Raw genomic sequence first — 15574 nt, 5'->3', positions numbered from 1 at the left:
CTCCTGACGCTGAGGGGGCCCTAACCCAAGAGACGAGGTTTTCAAAGTTCCCAATGAATCACTGGGAAAAGAATCTACTAGCTTTGTACATTTTTCTAAATCTGAATAGCACCCACGATGACTGTAGCTTTTGGAAAAATAAGACCTAGTCTCATGATGAGATACTGGATGCCATTTACCCATATTCAGGAAGGACTTCAGCAATTTTGGCTATTTGACATCCTCAGTGCCTGTGCTGAAGGTACATTCACTGAGTTTGTGTTAACAAGGGGCTACATCGGCACTGGCTGGATCAAAGGCTAGATATGCATACTGGGTAAAGAAGCACATAAATATGATCGACTTGCTTGTAGAAGACCCAAGTGCATTCTGCCACTTAAGTGCACTTACTTGCCTTTTTCACTACCTGCTCAGGATGGCTGGATAAAGTCATCCGACTCTACACTCCTACCACCTCAACTGGCTACTTTCTATGCGGAAGAGCGGCAGGTCTACTTTGAGCTCCTCACCCTATCTCTAAGGCTGAGCCCAGACACCCTACAGTGGAAATCCATTTCTGCCACCTGTATCCGAAATCTCATTCCTTCAGCCACTACCAAAGGTGAGGGTAGGAACATAGATCGACTGGTAAAATTAAAGCTTTGCCTTCTGGCTCAGCTCCCTCTTTAGCACAACAGAATGGTACAGAGTCTGCTTTACTGACGACACTGTGGTGATTTGTCTATCCATCTCCCACTCCCTTCTTCCCTCACTTGTGAACAAGACTCCGTGATACTTAAACTCCTCCACTTGAGGCAGCAACTCATCCCCCACCAGGAGAGGGCAATCCACCCTTTTCGGGTCGAGAACCATCCTCAGACTTGGAGGTGCTGATCCTCGTCCCTGCTGCTTCACACTCAGCTGCAAACTGCCCCAGTGCTGCAGGTCACAGCTCAATGACACCAACAGGAAAGATGTGATCCTGAGGTCACCAAACCAGACCCTCCACCCCTTGGCTACGCCTAGAATTTCTGTCCATATGAACAGAATTGGTGACAAAGGGCAGCCCTGGCAGAATCCAACGCACACCGGGAACGAGTCTGACTTACTATTGCAAACCAAACTCTTGCTCCTTTTGTACAGGGACCTGATGGCCTACAACAGCGGACCCCCCACTCCATATTCATGAGGCATCCCCAACAGGATCCCCCAAAGGACACAATTGTATGCCTTTTCCAAGTCCACAAAGCACATGTAGACTGGCTGGGAAAACTCCCATGTAGCCTCAAGTACCCTTGAGGGTGAAGAGCTGGTCCAGTGTTCCATTGCCAAGACAGAATCCGCATTGTTCTTCCTGGATCCGAGGTTCCACCAACGGGCAGATCTTCCTCTCAATTACCCCAGCATAGACCTTCCCAGGGAATGAGGAGTGCGATACCCCTGCAGGTGGAACAGATCCTCTGGTCCCCTGGATCACCACCCTATTCTTCCAATCCAAAGGTCCCTAACCTGCATGCGATGTTGAAGAGGCGTGTCAGCCAAGACAGTCGAATAACATCAAGAACTTTCAAGAACTCAGGGTAAATCTCATCCACCCCCAGAGCCTTACCACCAAAGAATTTTCTGAGTACTTCAGCAACCTCAGCCCCTGTGATTATAATTCCTCCTCTGAGTCGTCCAGCTCTACTTCCTCAAAAGAAGGTGTATCAGTGCGATTCAGGAGCTCCTCAAAATACTCTTTTCTACATCCCCATTTGAGGTCAGCAGTTCTCATCCCTGCTGTACACAGCAAGGGTGCAGCCTTGCTTCCCCCTCCTGAGTCACCTGATGGTTTGCCAGAATCTTTTTGAGCCCGACCAGAAGTCCTTCTCCATGGCCTCATCAGACTCCTCCCACACCCAAATTTTTGCTTCAGATAATGGATGGAGATTTTAAAAATCAGTAAATTAAAGTTTACCGCCGCTGCTTTTGCATGAGCTCTGCACGTGCTCTCCAAGCCAATCATAAACACTTTCATCATTGATGTTTAAATCACTCATAGAAGGATTTGTGAGCAATTTATTTCAAACTCTTTTTGCTTCATGAATATCATGATATCTGAAATTCTCCAATATCATGCAGCTCTAGCGTGAACAACTGCATCCATGTTTTTTTTTATTCTGCAGAAGAATAAATCAGCTTTACCTCAAAAGCTCGTTTTGACTTATATGCCTGATGGGAGAATATATTCTTGAGTGTTTAAACTTTTGTTAAAGATCAAAACCACCTCATAAAGCTTTGTCCTTCATTAGATCTGAAACTTCAACATCCTATTTTCCTCCAGCAGAATTAATGAAGTGTTGCAGGCAACTAAAATCTCACCTAACTTGGCAACCTATGAGGTGCAACATGTCAGAAAAACAAAGAGGGAAGAATATCTCGTCCCATTATTTTATAGGTGATCCTAGTGCCCACAATTCATCATCCAGCTCCTGGCACTCTAAGCAAGAGAAAGGGACCAAAACAATCAATGTCAGCCTCTGAGCAACTGGAGGAAAACTAAATAAATACACTAGGTGGAAAGAGGAGGGGCTGTGGATTGGAAGGGGAAGTGAAGCCATTTAATTGTAAACACTGATTTTTACAGGATTCAATATCTTTATTAGTAATAATAATGATACACTATCAGAACAACAACTAATGGGGGTGATTAGAACAACAACAATGTATTCTCCGGACGGCCCTGACACCCCCTCCCCCCATCTAATCCTTACTCATTCCACATCCCCACCCTCTCAAAAAAGAAGATCTCTATAAAAAGCATAACTTTGTGCAACTCAATGTACTCATGTTCACCAGATCTACATCTGTAGCTGTCCTTTCATGTGCCACCACTAAGAGATACAGCTTCAATTCTGGTGCAATTTTTCTCAAAATGAAATAGATCTCATATCATTACCAACAGAAGTGTGAGAGTTAGCAAGTTTGAAAAAGACCCATTAAATACTTTTTGAGTTACTGGATTCACAAGAACAAGTGTCCTCTGCAGCTACCTTTTCTTTCCTTTGCTACCACTTACAGTAGCACTGCTGATATTATTTTGGTGGGCTTTGTCACAAAATTTCTGAATTTCAGTTCTGCACCTGTAGAATGTGCCTGCAAAGTTTGGAAAAAAATGCACAAAATATTTTTAGTGTAATGGGATGATGTGTCTGAGCTGCCCTTCTGTTTGCTCTCACTATGCGGCAATGCTTTATTTTTGGTGCAATCTTCCTCAAAACGTGATCAGTTCCAGATCTTACAATGATCAATTCCACACCTTACAATGTGCTTGCGACACCGGAGGACCGGTCGCAAAATCTCGTGTATTTTCAATCCAGGGAATATAACAGCAACCATACTGAATACAAAAAATTGCAGATTTTTTTTCTCAAAACCAATAGGCCTAAACTAATGTCTAAACAAGTCTGCATGCACATTTACTTAAGTTTTATTACTTTGTAAATAGTGTGTAGGGTTTACAAACTACCCCAACAGTTTTGATGTAGCTAATTTTAGGTTTGCAATGGAACAATATACATTTGCCGTACAAATTCTTGCGTGAGCGTCAGAGTCAGAAAGCCAGTGTCACCCCAGAGTCAGTGTCACTTCAGATGCGTGAGAGTTGAAAAACCTGCACATATTATTTTCTATAAGCATTCTTGGCCTTAGTGTTGACTAAATGAATAATGGCCTTTGTTACCTGGCAAGGCCCACAAAGACACAGATCTGGTTCACAAGAACAAGTGCTCTTCAATTCCCCTCCAGCCCCAGACAGGAACTGGATCTTTTAAAGCAGTTCTGCTTGATGGATACCTTTTGGGCTAATGCAGTTTTGCTCTTTTACTTCCCAGTTTGCCGCGCCCAATGAAAAAACATCTGTAAGGTTCACGGCCGTGTGCCTTGTGACTGGGGGTGACTGGGGGTGAAATAATCACCCCCCAGTCACAAGGCAGCGGCAGAGCTTCTGGAAAGACTGCAAGCCTCATGAATGCTGCTTCTGCAGCCTGAAGTTCCATATGGATAGATCTGTCAACTCCTGCAGAAAAATCTTCTGCAAAGACATGACCCAAGACAAGGTGATGCTTAAATGGCTGGAGTCTCCCCTAGCATAAGATTCAATCCACAGTCTACACAATGTGTAAAGACAGAAATGCAAGGCAATATGGAAAATCAGCTGAGTAAAGGTTTTTGTTTATCATTGTCTTTGCAGTGCATTTTTGCATAATGTAAGGTGATATCATATATAGTACAAAGTGTACCTGGAACATTGCTTTCAGATCTTTGGTCTGGAGGATAATAAATACATTGAGTCTTTATAAGCATTGATATGCATGAACTACCACTACTACTACTACAAAAAAAACTATTATGTCATATATCCTAACTAAGAAATGCTCACATTTTTATATAACTATCAATGAAACATAACAAAATAAACTACTAATTATACTAGTATTATTTCAATACAAATTTTTCAATTCGAACTTTAACTTGCCGTCCTAATTTTAAGATAATTAAGTGCAAATGAACGATACTGATTTAGAGTAAATCAGCAAGCTGCCCTTTTATCACTATCAGTTTAGTTTCTTCAGCAGTGCTGCAGTGACACACATGTATACTGATCCCTGTTTTCCAGGAGTCTACTGGACATCCGGAGAGTAGATATCAGGAAACTGGGAGCTTGAAAATAGACTGTGATGGTGGTATTACATGGAACAGAAATCACCCCACCCCCCCGCCACTACCAACAGACCCACTTTTTCCAGCTAAGAGCATTTTCCCCAAATATGGCATTTGGGGCAGGGCAAGTGAACCACAGCATGAGAAGGACTCTTGTGTTAGACAGAGCACACTGTGGTGAAGGGGATTGGCCCGTTTGCATGAGAGGGAGGGGCTCAGACCCTGACCACGGCCCGGGAAACCCGCAGAACACCAAGAACTATTTAACCCTTTAGGGAGTGCAATGCTTGTTGTGTAAGAAAAAAACGCTGCTTACAAAGAAAGAAGAGGGATTGCTGATGGTGATGTGTGTGTGTGTTTGGGGGGGGGGGGGGGTAGTTATTGCTAGCTGCCATATTGTTTTAATGTATTCCCATATTGGAATGTGGGGGGTGCAGTCCCTGAAGCAGGATTAAAGAAGAATGAATATAAGAATCACCATCCTCTTGGTATTCATTGTGGCAAAAGAAAGCAAAGGTAGGAGCTGATGTCTCAGGCAGAATGCTGAAATGCTGGAAGATGAGACAGAGTTTGGAAAATCTTAATCTAAAGGCTTATTTGAAGACGAATAGCTGGGAAACGCAAGGGGGAGATGAAAGGGATTGTTGGAGGGTATATTACTGGAAACACATTTTGAGGATGTATTTTAAAATCAATCACCTGAAAAAAGAGAATTTTCCATTTAACTTTAATGGGATAATAGAATTATGAAAAACCACAAATAATCACTAAGGCAGACGAAACTTTAAATCAATTACAGTATTTCCAAAAATCAAAGACCAAACAAACAAACAAATAAATCAGGTGTTAAAAATAACATATCGAACGAAGAAGAAAAAGGGCATTTCCAACCACGCCCATGATCTTGTGTGTGGTTTACACTATTCCTACAACCTGACAGACTGATATTTGTCCAAAGGCTTATGTGGCCATCTGTGGTATCTCAGAGGGCATTCAGGGACTACTCACATCTTGCCTGAAATCACTCAGATTCACACTCATAATGGCACTCAGATAGCCCTGAAAGTGTAATGGGCCAATGGTGAAGCAGGGTATCCTACCTTATTGTTCTGACAGAGATGCAATATTTCCACATTAGATTCCACATGGCATTTAAGTCCAGTTTTCAGACACATTCAGAAATGTCATGCAGTGAAGTGGGGGCCTGGAAGGGGGACGTGTTCCCAAGGTAATGTCCCACGCTGTCAACAGGCACTCCGAAGGGTCACACCTCACTTCTTCATTTGCGTGATGTTCCCAAAATATCCACCCAAAAGAGAGCAAGTTCCTGCAGTCCTACGTCCAGCTTCTGTTGGTGTGCAATTGATCAGCTCTCCAAGCAGTTCTGCTCGTTAGCCTACAAACATGCTGCTCAGCTGACTCGCGAACGGAGAGCCAGTCTGCCCAGATCGCCAAGTAAGGTAAAGCCACTACATACACTCACAAGGCTGCGGCTGACTGTTTACAGAGTCATTCATAGACTCAAGCGCAGGCAAATCTGGCCCCTTTCGTCTCAGCATACAGTCTCATTTACTGTACGTCCTAAATCATCCAGTTGTGACTGCCAGTCTCCACACAGTCCTTGAAACAGACTGGCCTTCTAGGAAGGAGGGTGTGGAGAGTTGGGGAGGTCGTGGGAAGGTACTGGCTGTTCCCTACTTGGGGACATCAGCGGATGTTATTTCTACAATCTCCACAGCAATGACAGGAAGAATGGACTCAACATTGGGGTGCCAGTTCATGTTTCACATGTGAATTACATGCCTGGCACTATGGGTGCGAGGTTGATGTGGCGGCCAGAACCTGACATGGAGATGGTGACATCATAATTACTGTGTAAGTTTACCCTTCCAGAGGAGACACACAGGGCCGGCCTGGGAATCATTTTCATGTCCACACAGCCCTACTTTTCAAAATACTAAACCACACCCAGGCTCCAGGCTGCCATTACTTTCCACACACTGCAGAAACAGACAAAATATCCAAGTCAGTGAAACTCAGTTTTATCTGCTTCAGTAGGTATGTCAAGGTTCAGAACTCAGTGAAGATAATTCTACAATGAATTTTGTACATACCTGACAGCTTCAATGGTGAACAAGTATTGAATATATTTACATAATCAGTAGGAGATTATGTACGTTGATGCTTTCAGGTTTGGTAAATCACCTGGGGTAAATCTCTTTTCTCTTGTTTGGAGCCAATTAACCTCAATTAGTTTTAACAGCCCTTTTACCAGTGACTGGGGACTTCACAAAACCCCACAGTGAGTCCAAACTTGCTCATGCATAATGTTCACAATCCAGTTCTTCTAGCCAACAGGGAAAGAGGAGAGCTATGATTTATAAAAACCAACCACTCGTCCACTGGACCCAATCCCCACTTAACTTCTTAAAGAATCCATGGGAGTCCTGGCAAGACCTATAACTGGCAAAATGAAGGTGATGTGACTGTCCGATTCAAAGCAGCAGTCATCAGACCATGACTAAAGAAACCAAGTTTGGATCTACAAGAGCACAACAATTACAGATGTTCCTATTATGTACCATTTCTGTTCAAATTTCTGGAGAAGATAGTCACTGCTTAACTTCATACTTGGAGACACATGACATACTGGACAGACTCCAGTCAGACTTCCATCAGGGACACAGCACTGAAACTGGTTTAACTAAAGTCATAAATGACATAAGAGTGGCAGCTGATGCTGGCAATGCGACTGTTCTTGTCCCTTTCCACAAAATGTGGAAAAAGCCGAGGTTATGTTGTTTAATTAAAGGCATGTCCATGGATAGGTCTCCTATAATCTCCACACTCCACCCTGAGGGGTTAAACTTTCCCCTCAGCAGCTTAGTGTCACCTTAGACACATGCCTCACTCAAATCACACGGAGACGCGGTTTCGAAGGTGTACTTCTTACAGCTTATTAACATTGCCAAACTACTGTTTCTTTACTATTCAAGACACTGAGAAACAAAAACATGGTTTTCTATACAGTAGGTTAGACTGAACTTGAGTTCTCCTACTTAGATATACAGTTTGGATATGCCAGGCCTCCACAAAACACCCAAACACAGTAGAAATGGTTTTGGAGGAGTTTGACAAGAGAGTGAAGGAAAGGCGGCCAACGAGAGCTCAGCACGTATGTGGGACCTCCTTCAGGACAGCTGGAAAAACACCCCAAGAGTCCCCTTCATGGAGCTGGTGTAGAGGAAACGACAGGGTCAGCTAGTCCCTGGGACAAAAGGGCCTGATGGTGGGATCACTCTGCTAAACCAGGGATTTGAACTGGCAACCTTCTAATATTTTTTCATTTAATACTTTTTTGTCAATTCAATATGTGTTATATTATACTTTTTATGTCTTTATGAAGTATTCTAAAACATGGAGAATATTGCAAATAAACCTCTCTATGGGTAAGTGTGTCCAAACTTTGGACTGGTACTGTATTCTACTAGTTGTGGGTTCTTTACCCACTTCCATCTTACAGTGGTGAATGGTAAGTATTTCTGGCAACAATAAAGAAACAATATATAAACATTTGTTGATGAGTACTTCCAGGACCGATTCAGGAGTTTTGCTGTTTGTTGAAATCTTCCCTGCTGAATGGAAGTACAACAAGACTGAATAACTCTCAATTTATACATACCTGCAACCAGAAATGGATCAAAAACAAATAACAATTATAAGGAAGGTTCATTACATTCTCAGGTCTTGTCAGCTATAAAATAGCTCCAGCTAAGCAAACAAACAAACAAATAAAGTACCAGTTCATATCTATCAGTATCTACAAAATAACTGAGTCCCTTTTTGATATGAGTAATAAGCCCTTAGTTTTGGGTATGTCTTTGAGGTAGGGATTCCCCAAAAACACACTTGGAGGTAACAGGGTTCTGAAGTCTGGGATCCCATCACTAACCCCATCCTACTCATCACAGACACTCGCCACTGTTAGCTTTAGTACGTAACAGTGGGGGAAAAAAATCTCAATCAACACAGACTATAAAGATGCAAAAATTATAGAATGGAGCGTTACGCATGATAGACGAAATCAAATCACATTCTTTTAGTCTGTAAGTGGAAAGAGTTGGATTTGCTACTTTGCATGCATGCCGAGTAACCAGATTGCAGTGCAGCTCAGGCTGAAGCAATGGGTGCTGACAAGTCGTGTCAAGAGGGAGAAACTGAGAAACTGCTTAATTTGATTCGAACAGAGCTGTCATCCAGCATTCGAGCTCACAATGCAAATTGATTCTATTGTTATCTTTACCACTAATTATACCAAACAATCAACCGATAAGGAAAGGATGAAAAATCCATTGACTCAGTGGCTCAAAGCAGAGTTAGACACGTTGCACACAATGCATGTTCATTTTGTAATACATTGTGGAGGTGTGCCACAAGAAAAGGAACAGGTCCACTTACCACAGATCTCAGAAAATGGCAGTGTAACTAATAAGAATTTTTCACACCTTAGCAAAGACGGCCTTTCAGCCTGGCAGCTTCCCATACTGAGGGGAAACGTACCACTGCTGTTTTGCTACAGTCTCTTTCAGGTACTACTGCTAATAGTCAAGCTGTCCCCCTCTACACCTTTGCAGTGGCCTGACAAAGGTCAACTAAATGTGAAGTGTTGGCTTTTAATAGAACAGACCCACGGGAGCAATAAGTAATTATATTCTTCTTAACTGTCATGCTTTGAGATGACCATTAATATGCTAATACTGTCATATTTTCTCGTAGTAAATGAGTAGAATTTAAAAATAGATGTCATAACTTCATGGGTGAGTAAACAATTTAAATCAGTGAGACTGAATTGGTGGTTTGTGCAATTTTATAACACATGATGAATGGGTAAATGGATGCAATCATTATAGTTACATGCTCTTGACATACAGTAGTCACAGCGTATGCAAAAAAGGGCTTGTTTATGTTATTCTTTTAGTATAGCAATATTGTGAGAAACAAAAAATATTTCTGTATATATTTTGCTTAATATACACAAAATCAATTATTAAAAAGACATATAGCTTAACATTTACTTTATATTCAACCTACTACATTACAGACTACCACCAAAAGGTCAGCTTGATCAAAGCCAAGGAGAGCATATGAACTGAGGAGCTTTAATGAAGTAATAAACACCTTCAACATCAACAAGGGCAGGAAAAAGCGGCGATGTAGGGATAGAGGGTGGGGGAGGGGCCTGCAGACTAATTATTGTGCCAGAGGGTGCCAAACTGGTACAGGACTCTTACTGAGAAACTGCTGCACCATGGTTTTTAATTAGATAAACAGAAAACACGTTCTTTCATCATCTGAAATATGCTAATATGAAAAGATTAAATCCAATTGCTGTAGATGGGGAAAATGGAAAATTGAGAATCTCAGGGCTTCTCCAAATAAGAACACAGAGAAAACTTTTCAGTCTCTTTGACATTTTAAATAATTACTGGACATGCTATTCATCTTGGCATCCTACATATTTAATGTAGACCAGCAATAAAAATGGAATTATTTATTAATAGAGAAGAGAAATATAAGAAGAATGCCTCAGCGAATTGATGAGAATGAAATACCGTCCTACTGCAGGAAGAGAAGTGATAGGAGACCCCCAATGTCCCCCAGCACAACACATGGGCCAATGCTCAAAAACAGTGCAGACAAATGCCCTGTCTACCACTCTACCCTCATAGTCCTCACAACAGTAACTGCCATTTGTGGCCATTTGGCCTGCATGGCCCTCCCTGGGGGGGATTATGCCAGCTGGTCTTGGTCCCGTCCTCATAGCCAGAAGCACGTACCACACAAGTCACACAAGAAAGCATTAGGGACACGATCATAAGCTACACAAGGAACGCGGGCAGCTAGACCCAGTTACAGCAGCCGTCACAATAAGCAAGTGCAGCCTTCAAAAATCAAGAAATCACCGCTTAAATAAATCTGATTTATTTAGCACTTTACCTGTTATGCAATCCACCAAGAGGCTGCAGACACAAAACCTGCCAGTAATCCGAACAGACCGCTTTCATCTTCAGCATTTTCCCAAGATTCAGGTCAAGGATCCTTCCCCTGGTGGACGGCTTTGTTCAGAGAAAGGATCCAAATCAGTCCAGCGCTCAGCAAGCATTGGGGTCAAGTGCAGAGGCAAAGTACGACAGGGCATGTGGTCCCCCCTCAGGTCCGGTCCACACACCAAGGGACCCCCACAGCCCTGGCATGCTTTTCCTCAGCAGCTGGGGCTCAGAGGAGGTGACCTCATCTAAAAGACTGCCGATCCTCCGTCTTTGATCTATTGGAAGCGTGTGTTTAAAAAGCCCTGAACGCCAGGGGTCTGTGGACGCACGACGCCGAGCCCGTGCCCTTCTGCCACCAGATGGTGCATGAAAGTGGGGGGTAGGATCTCACTTTTGTTCACCCCCACTAGAGGGCCTCCTCTCTGTCATAGCAGTTCTACTTCCCATTGATGATCACTGTGGTGGATTTCCCCCTCCCTGCTCTATCACTGGATTTCAGCTACTCCATTGTCTGGAGGACGGGGCTGCCCAAGCTTCACGAAGGCGACAGTGCAGTCAACGATGTCCCCCACTGGGATATTACATCTGACCTCCCCAATTCCCCCCTTGCCAGCCAATCTGAGTGGCAACAAGGCAATCAACAAAAGCACATGGTGCTCAGCAGGGAGAAAGCTCAGCTGCGATAGGCTGATGCTGGTTGCTTAGCAACAGCAACACAGACACAACGGCAAATGGGATCTTAATGCAAAGTGATTGACTTGCTTGCCGATCGGTTGGACACAAAAAGGGGACGGCCTCACGGATCACAAAGCTTCAGTGCCCGCCTCTCCGATGCTATCACCAACAAAGAACTCAAAAATTGATTTAAATATAAAATACGTACTCCGGTTTTGCATCCCAGATACCAGAGTTAAGTGCCTATCCCTCTTTCCTGTGTATAAATAAAAGAGATAATCCCACAAGCCCTTCCTGCAAAAAGCAAAAAGCTTCCTGTCTGTGCCTCTGTGCCCCATCCTTCAGGTTATCTTTTTACATTTACTTAATTTTTGCTGTGCATCCCCCTCCCACAAAACCCCATCCACCCTGAAAAAGACGCTGTTTGCCAAAACACAGATTCTGTTCCCTGCCCAGCACCACAAATCAATAAAATTACACATTAATCATAATGGTAATTAAAAATGAATTAGCATAATTGCCTGTATATTCTCTCATTAAGGCAAATTGCTCATCTGTGAAAAAGACAGATGACAAGTATTTGGCACCCAGTAAAGTACACCTCAAAAAAAAAAATCATTGCGACTCAAATGTCTCCAACAATAATCTATTTTATAACTTTGTTTATACCCTTATACATGCAATTAGTCATCACAGGACGCCAGCGGCAGCTGCGACAGCTCCCAGGCCCAGAAGAGATTAGGAAGCAGGTGCTGAGGGAGTTTCCCGTCGCCAGGCAACAACCTCCCTCCCAATCCACCCTCCCTAATCAATGCTCACTTGCACTCTGTCTCAACATTTCCCCCGGCTTCACAACTTCGAGCTCTTACAACACCGCGACACTTTTCTTCAGATTCCCGGCGCAATGCTGGCTGCATTCTTCAGGGCCGACCGAACTGCTCTCCCCAGCTAAATCAGTAGAGGTGACTAACTGAGATGCACTGGTCAATCGGGACAGAAGTTTTCCTTGCATGTATATGTGAGACGTGAGTGAGAGCAGCTTTAAAAGCCACCAGGAGACAGGGCAGCGTCTTAGTAATCAGGTGTATTGACCAATGTAACACCTCAATTTCCTCAATGTCACAGAATGTCAAACCAGGTTATAATCTTATACAAAACATTAAAACCTGCTTGAGCCCATTTAAATGGTAGTCTGTTCTTTCTAGAGGATAACTTTGACCTCTGAAGCTTTCACTGAATTTTTACCAGAACCACAACAATATAAATGCCTTTACAGAGATATTACTTTATACAACATTTACCTTTGATACACAAATATAGCACAGAGAAAGAACAGCATGTTTGGATTTCAATTAAATCAAATAAAACAGCATGATAAAAGGTTGAATGTCAATGCTTAAAGTTCATCTTTATCTTTTATTTATTCTGAATGAATAATTGAAGAAAATGAAATGGCACAAAATGTTAATTGTCTTCCTATCATACTGTATATATACACTTTTGTCTATACTTAATGATATCAGCCTGTAATTTCCTTTAGTGGTGACATTTTGCTCTGTAATTGCAATTAGTGTTCCATTAGTGGCTAGATAAACTGTTTGTGGAAGGGATTATAACGTTCTCAGTCAGAGGACACAAACAAACAATTCTACAGTTCAGTACATCTGTCTCCCAGTCTAGTCTGCCCAGGAAAGACGGGTAACGAGGTACCCCGTGGATGCTATGGGCAATTTAGACATTCACCAGTGCGTGTGAAACACCTGGGAGGAGAGACAATCTCCAGTGCAGGAGCCAACATACTGCACAGAGCCAACAAGCCGCAGAGCCACCTTTGTAAGAAATGCTATAACAGCACATAATATGAAATCAAGAACAAAAGGTGTAAAAAGATTGATCTGGATTCTCTACATTTTGGTTCCATGTTTTGTGAATCTTAGAATAATCTCAGAATAAGCTGTAGGCCATTTTCTCAAAGTCCGTTCAAAACCACAGTGAATCTGGGTTTGGGTAAAAACTCAGACTCAGTGAAATGACTAAGCTCTACACAATTATTAATAAACATATCTTTATCTAAAATGGAAGCGTTATATTAGTATAAGCGAATGTGGTCAAAGTAGCCAAAGGAATGTGGCAATATTCCTGCGTGTTACAATTTCATTTACAATTTATCATGGGGACCCTAGCATCAGCAAAACCCATGGTACTGCATGTGGGGTGGAGCTGTCTGGGCCAAAGGCCAGGGCTGACTCTTAACAGCACTCTAGCCCTGGTCAAGGCTGCTACATACTCAGTTTAAAGAAAATAGAGTTAGCTTTGAGGAGTATATCTTTGGATTTGGGGTGACACACAATAAAATAAATGTGAACTAATATCAGATTCAAATCATTTATGTCACACAAGACTAGTTAACAAGCTGAAGTTGTGACATGAAGCTTACAGGTCGAAATCCTGGATTAGGTATTTTTAGTTAGTGCCTATAAACCCTGAATTGCCTCTTAAAAGATCCTCTATTGTAGTAATGGAAATGAGGATTGTATTGCAACTCTCCCAGCGCAGAATCTCTGGCCTTTACTAAAAAACCAACACACTCACAAAGACCCACTCTCAGTGGTATCTGATAATAGCCAACAAGGATATGACCCTTTGAAAAACATCCCTGCTTATTTAAAAGCAAACATATTCCTTCATCAGAATTGCATCATAATAATTATAATGACTAAGTTATGAGCATAAAAAACAACCTGCCTGGTTGCTTCCAACCACAATGAGAACAGAGGCACCACATGGTCATTGTGTTAGCATCTTGACAAATGATCTTTTGGGTTTTTCTCCAAGGTCTGTCTTTATTGCAAATTATTTGCAGCATATTGTCCCTGGATGAGCTCCGAAAAGAATTTCATGAGTCAGATTGAGAGCGCCACAAGAGCCTGCACCGGCTAAACGGACAAGGCTGCATTCCAAGGCACGAAAAGAGGCCAGACCATTGCAGTGCCAGTCTGGCACGAGAGATCGTCTGCAGCACAGAACGGGAGCCAAAGGTGCCATCCTGGAGCCCTGTCTGTAAGCTACCGTCAAGATGGACACCTTTGCAGATGTTGTGTTAGAAATGGCACTCCTACGTTCTCTTTTTAACCTAAATGTTCCCTGAAGATGCATTGACGCAAGAACCAGAACACCGCATCATTCCATATCAAATGTATCTCTGGTGGGTTGGCCATGTCTGACTTAGAAGGAGATATTTATGAGAGTTTCCAGTTTATCTACAGTGTGTTCTGTTTGGGTTCTGTTCGGATTCTCTTTGGGTTCTGTTGCTGTATCTCTTCTTTGTATGGATCACAGCAGCATTGCAAGCTCCAATTTTTTGTCTCCTACACCACGTTTCTTTTACTGTTTGTTTCTTAGATTCCCTTGAGTTTCATCGAAGACCCCCTAAAGCATACTGTGGCCTGGGGGGGTTGGCAGGCGTGTAATTGTCCCATCATGAAGTGCCAGCTGGGTGTCAGTTTTGACTTATGTCTCCCCCACCCCAGGGGCTCACTGACAGTGAGGATCAATCAGGCCCATTTGACCCACAGTAATATTACACACTCTGTAAAAAGCATCCGCCTCAGCTTGACCTTAGTTCTGACATGGCCTCCTATGTGAAGATGCACTACATGATCTGGCCAGATGCCAGTAGCATTTCCTGTGCAACAGATCGGTACTCACCCTCCAGCAACTTCTTATACATGCAGAAAGGACTGAAAGTACACACGAAAAAATCTAATTACAATCAATCAATCAATCCAATCAATCAAACAAAAAAGCAAACAAACAAACAAACAAACAAACAAACAAATAAATAAAGCCATTTCCCCAGTTTCCATTATTCAATATTCCCAAGTTTTGAGCTTAGAGGTTTTTTTTGTCATTATTCCTTTTGTTGGTCTATGACAGAAATTTCAGAAAGAATGGTTTCTTTCTTAAGCTCCTTTAGTTTAGTAGACTCTCTTTTAAACCTCAGTAATTGTCACTCAGCTTAATCAATGCAAGTCTAAAGCAAATTCTTCAGCCACATTCAAAGCAATTTCTCAGACATCATACTTCTCTGAGTTGTAGAATACCATGACCCTGCTGTGCCAAAATGTTTCCCGATTTAAAAGATTCCTGGGTGTTTTACTAGAAGCCTC

General features: G+C 42.5%; 1 protein-coding gene across 9 annotated transcripts in view; it reads right to left on the bottom strand.

Moving 5' to 3' along the window:
* iqsec1a (IQ motif and Sec7 domain ArfGEF 1a) overlaps nucleotides 1-15574 on the bottom strand; it is a 129637-nt gene that overhangs the window by 46095 nt on the left and 67968 nt on the right. The window contains exon 1 of one of the 9 annotated variants that reach the window (XM_023805014.2): nucleotides 5781-6310. The exons of the other annotated variants lie outside the window; for them this stretch is intronic. Within the exon in view, the coding sequence (XP_023660782.2) occupies nucleotides 5781-5827 (47 nt within the window). The 5' untranslated portion in view covers nucleotides 5828-6310. Of the gene's footprint in view, nucleotides 1-5780; nucleotides 6311-15574 lie in introns of those variants that run through there. 9 annotated transcript variants of the gene reach the window in all.

This window comes from Paramormyrops kingsleyae, chromosome 6, assembly GCF_048594095.1.
Source record: "Paramormyrops kingsleyae isolate MSU_618 chromosome 6, PKINGS_0.4, whole genome shotgun sequence".
Classification (NCBI taxonomy): domain Eukaryota; kingdom Metazoa; phylum Chordata; class Actinopteri; order Osteoglossiformes; family Mormyridae; genus Paramormyrops; species Paramormyrops kingsleyae.
The sequence above is the reverse complement of the archived record's forward strand: the minus strand, read 5'-3'. Positions and strand labels throughout refer to the sequence as shown.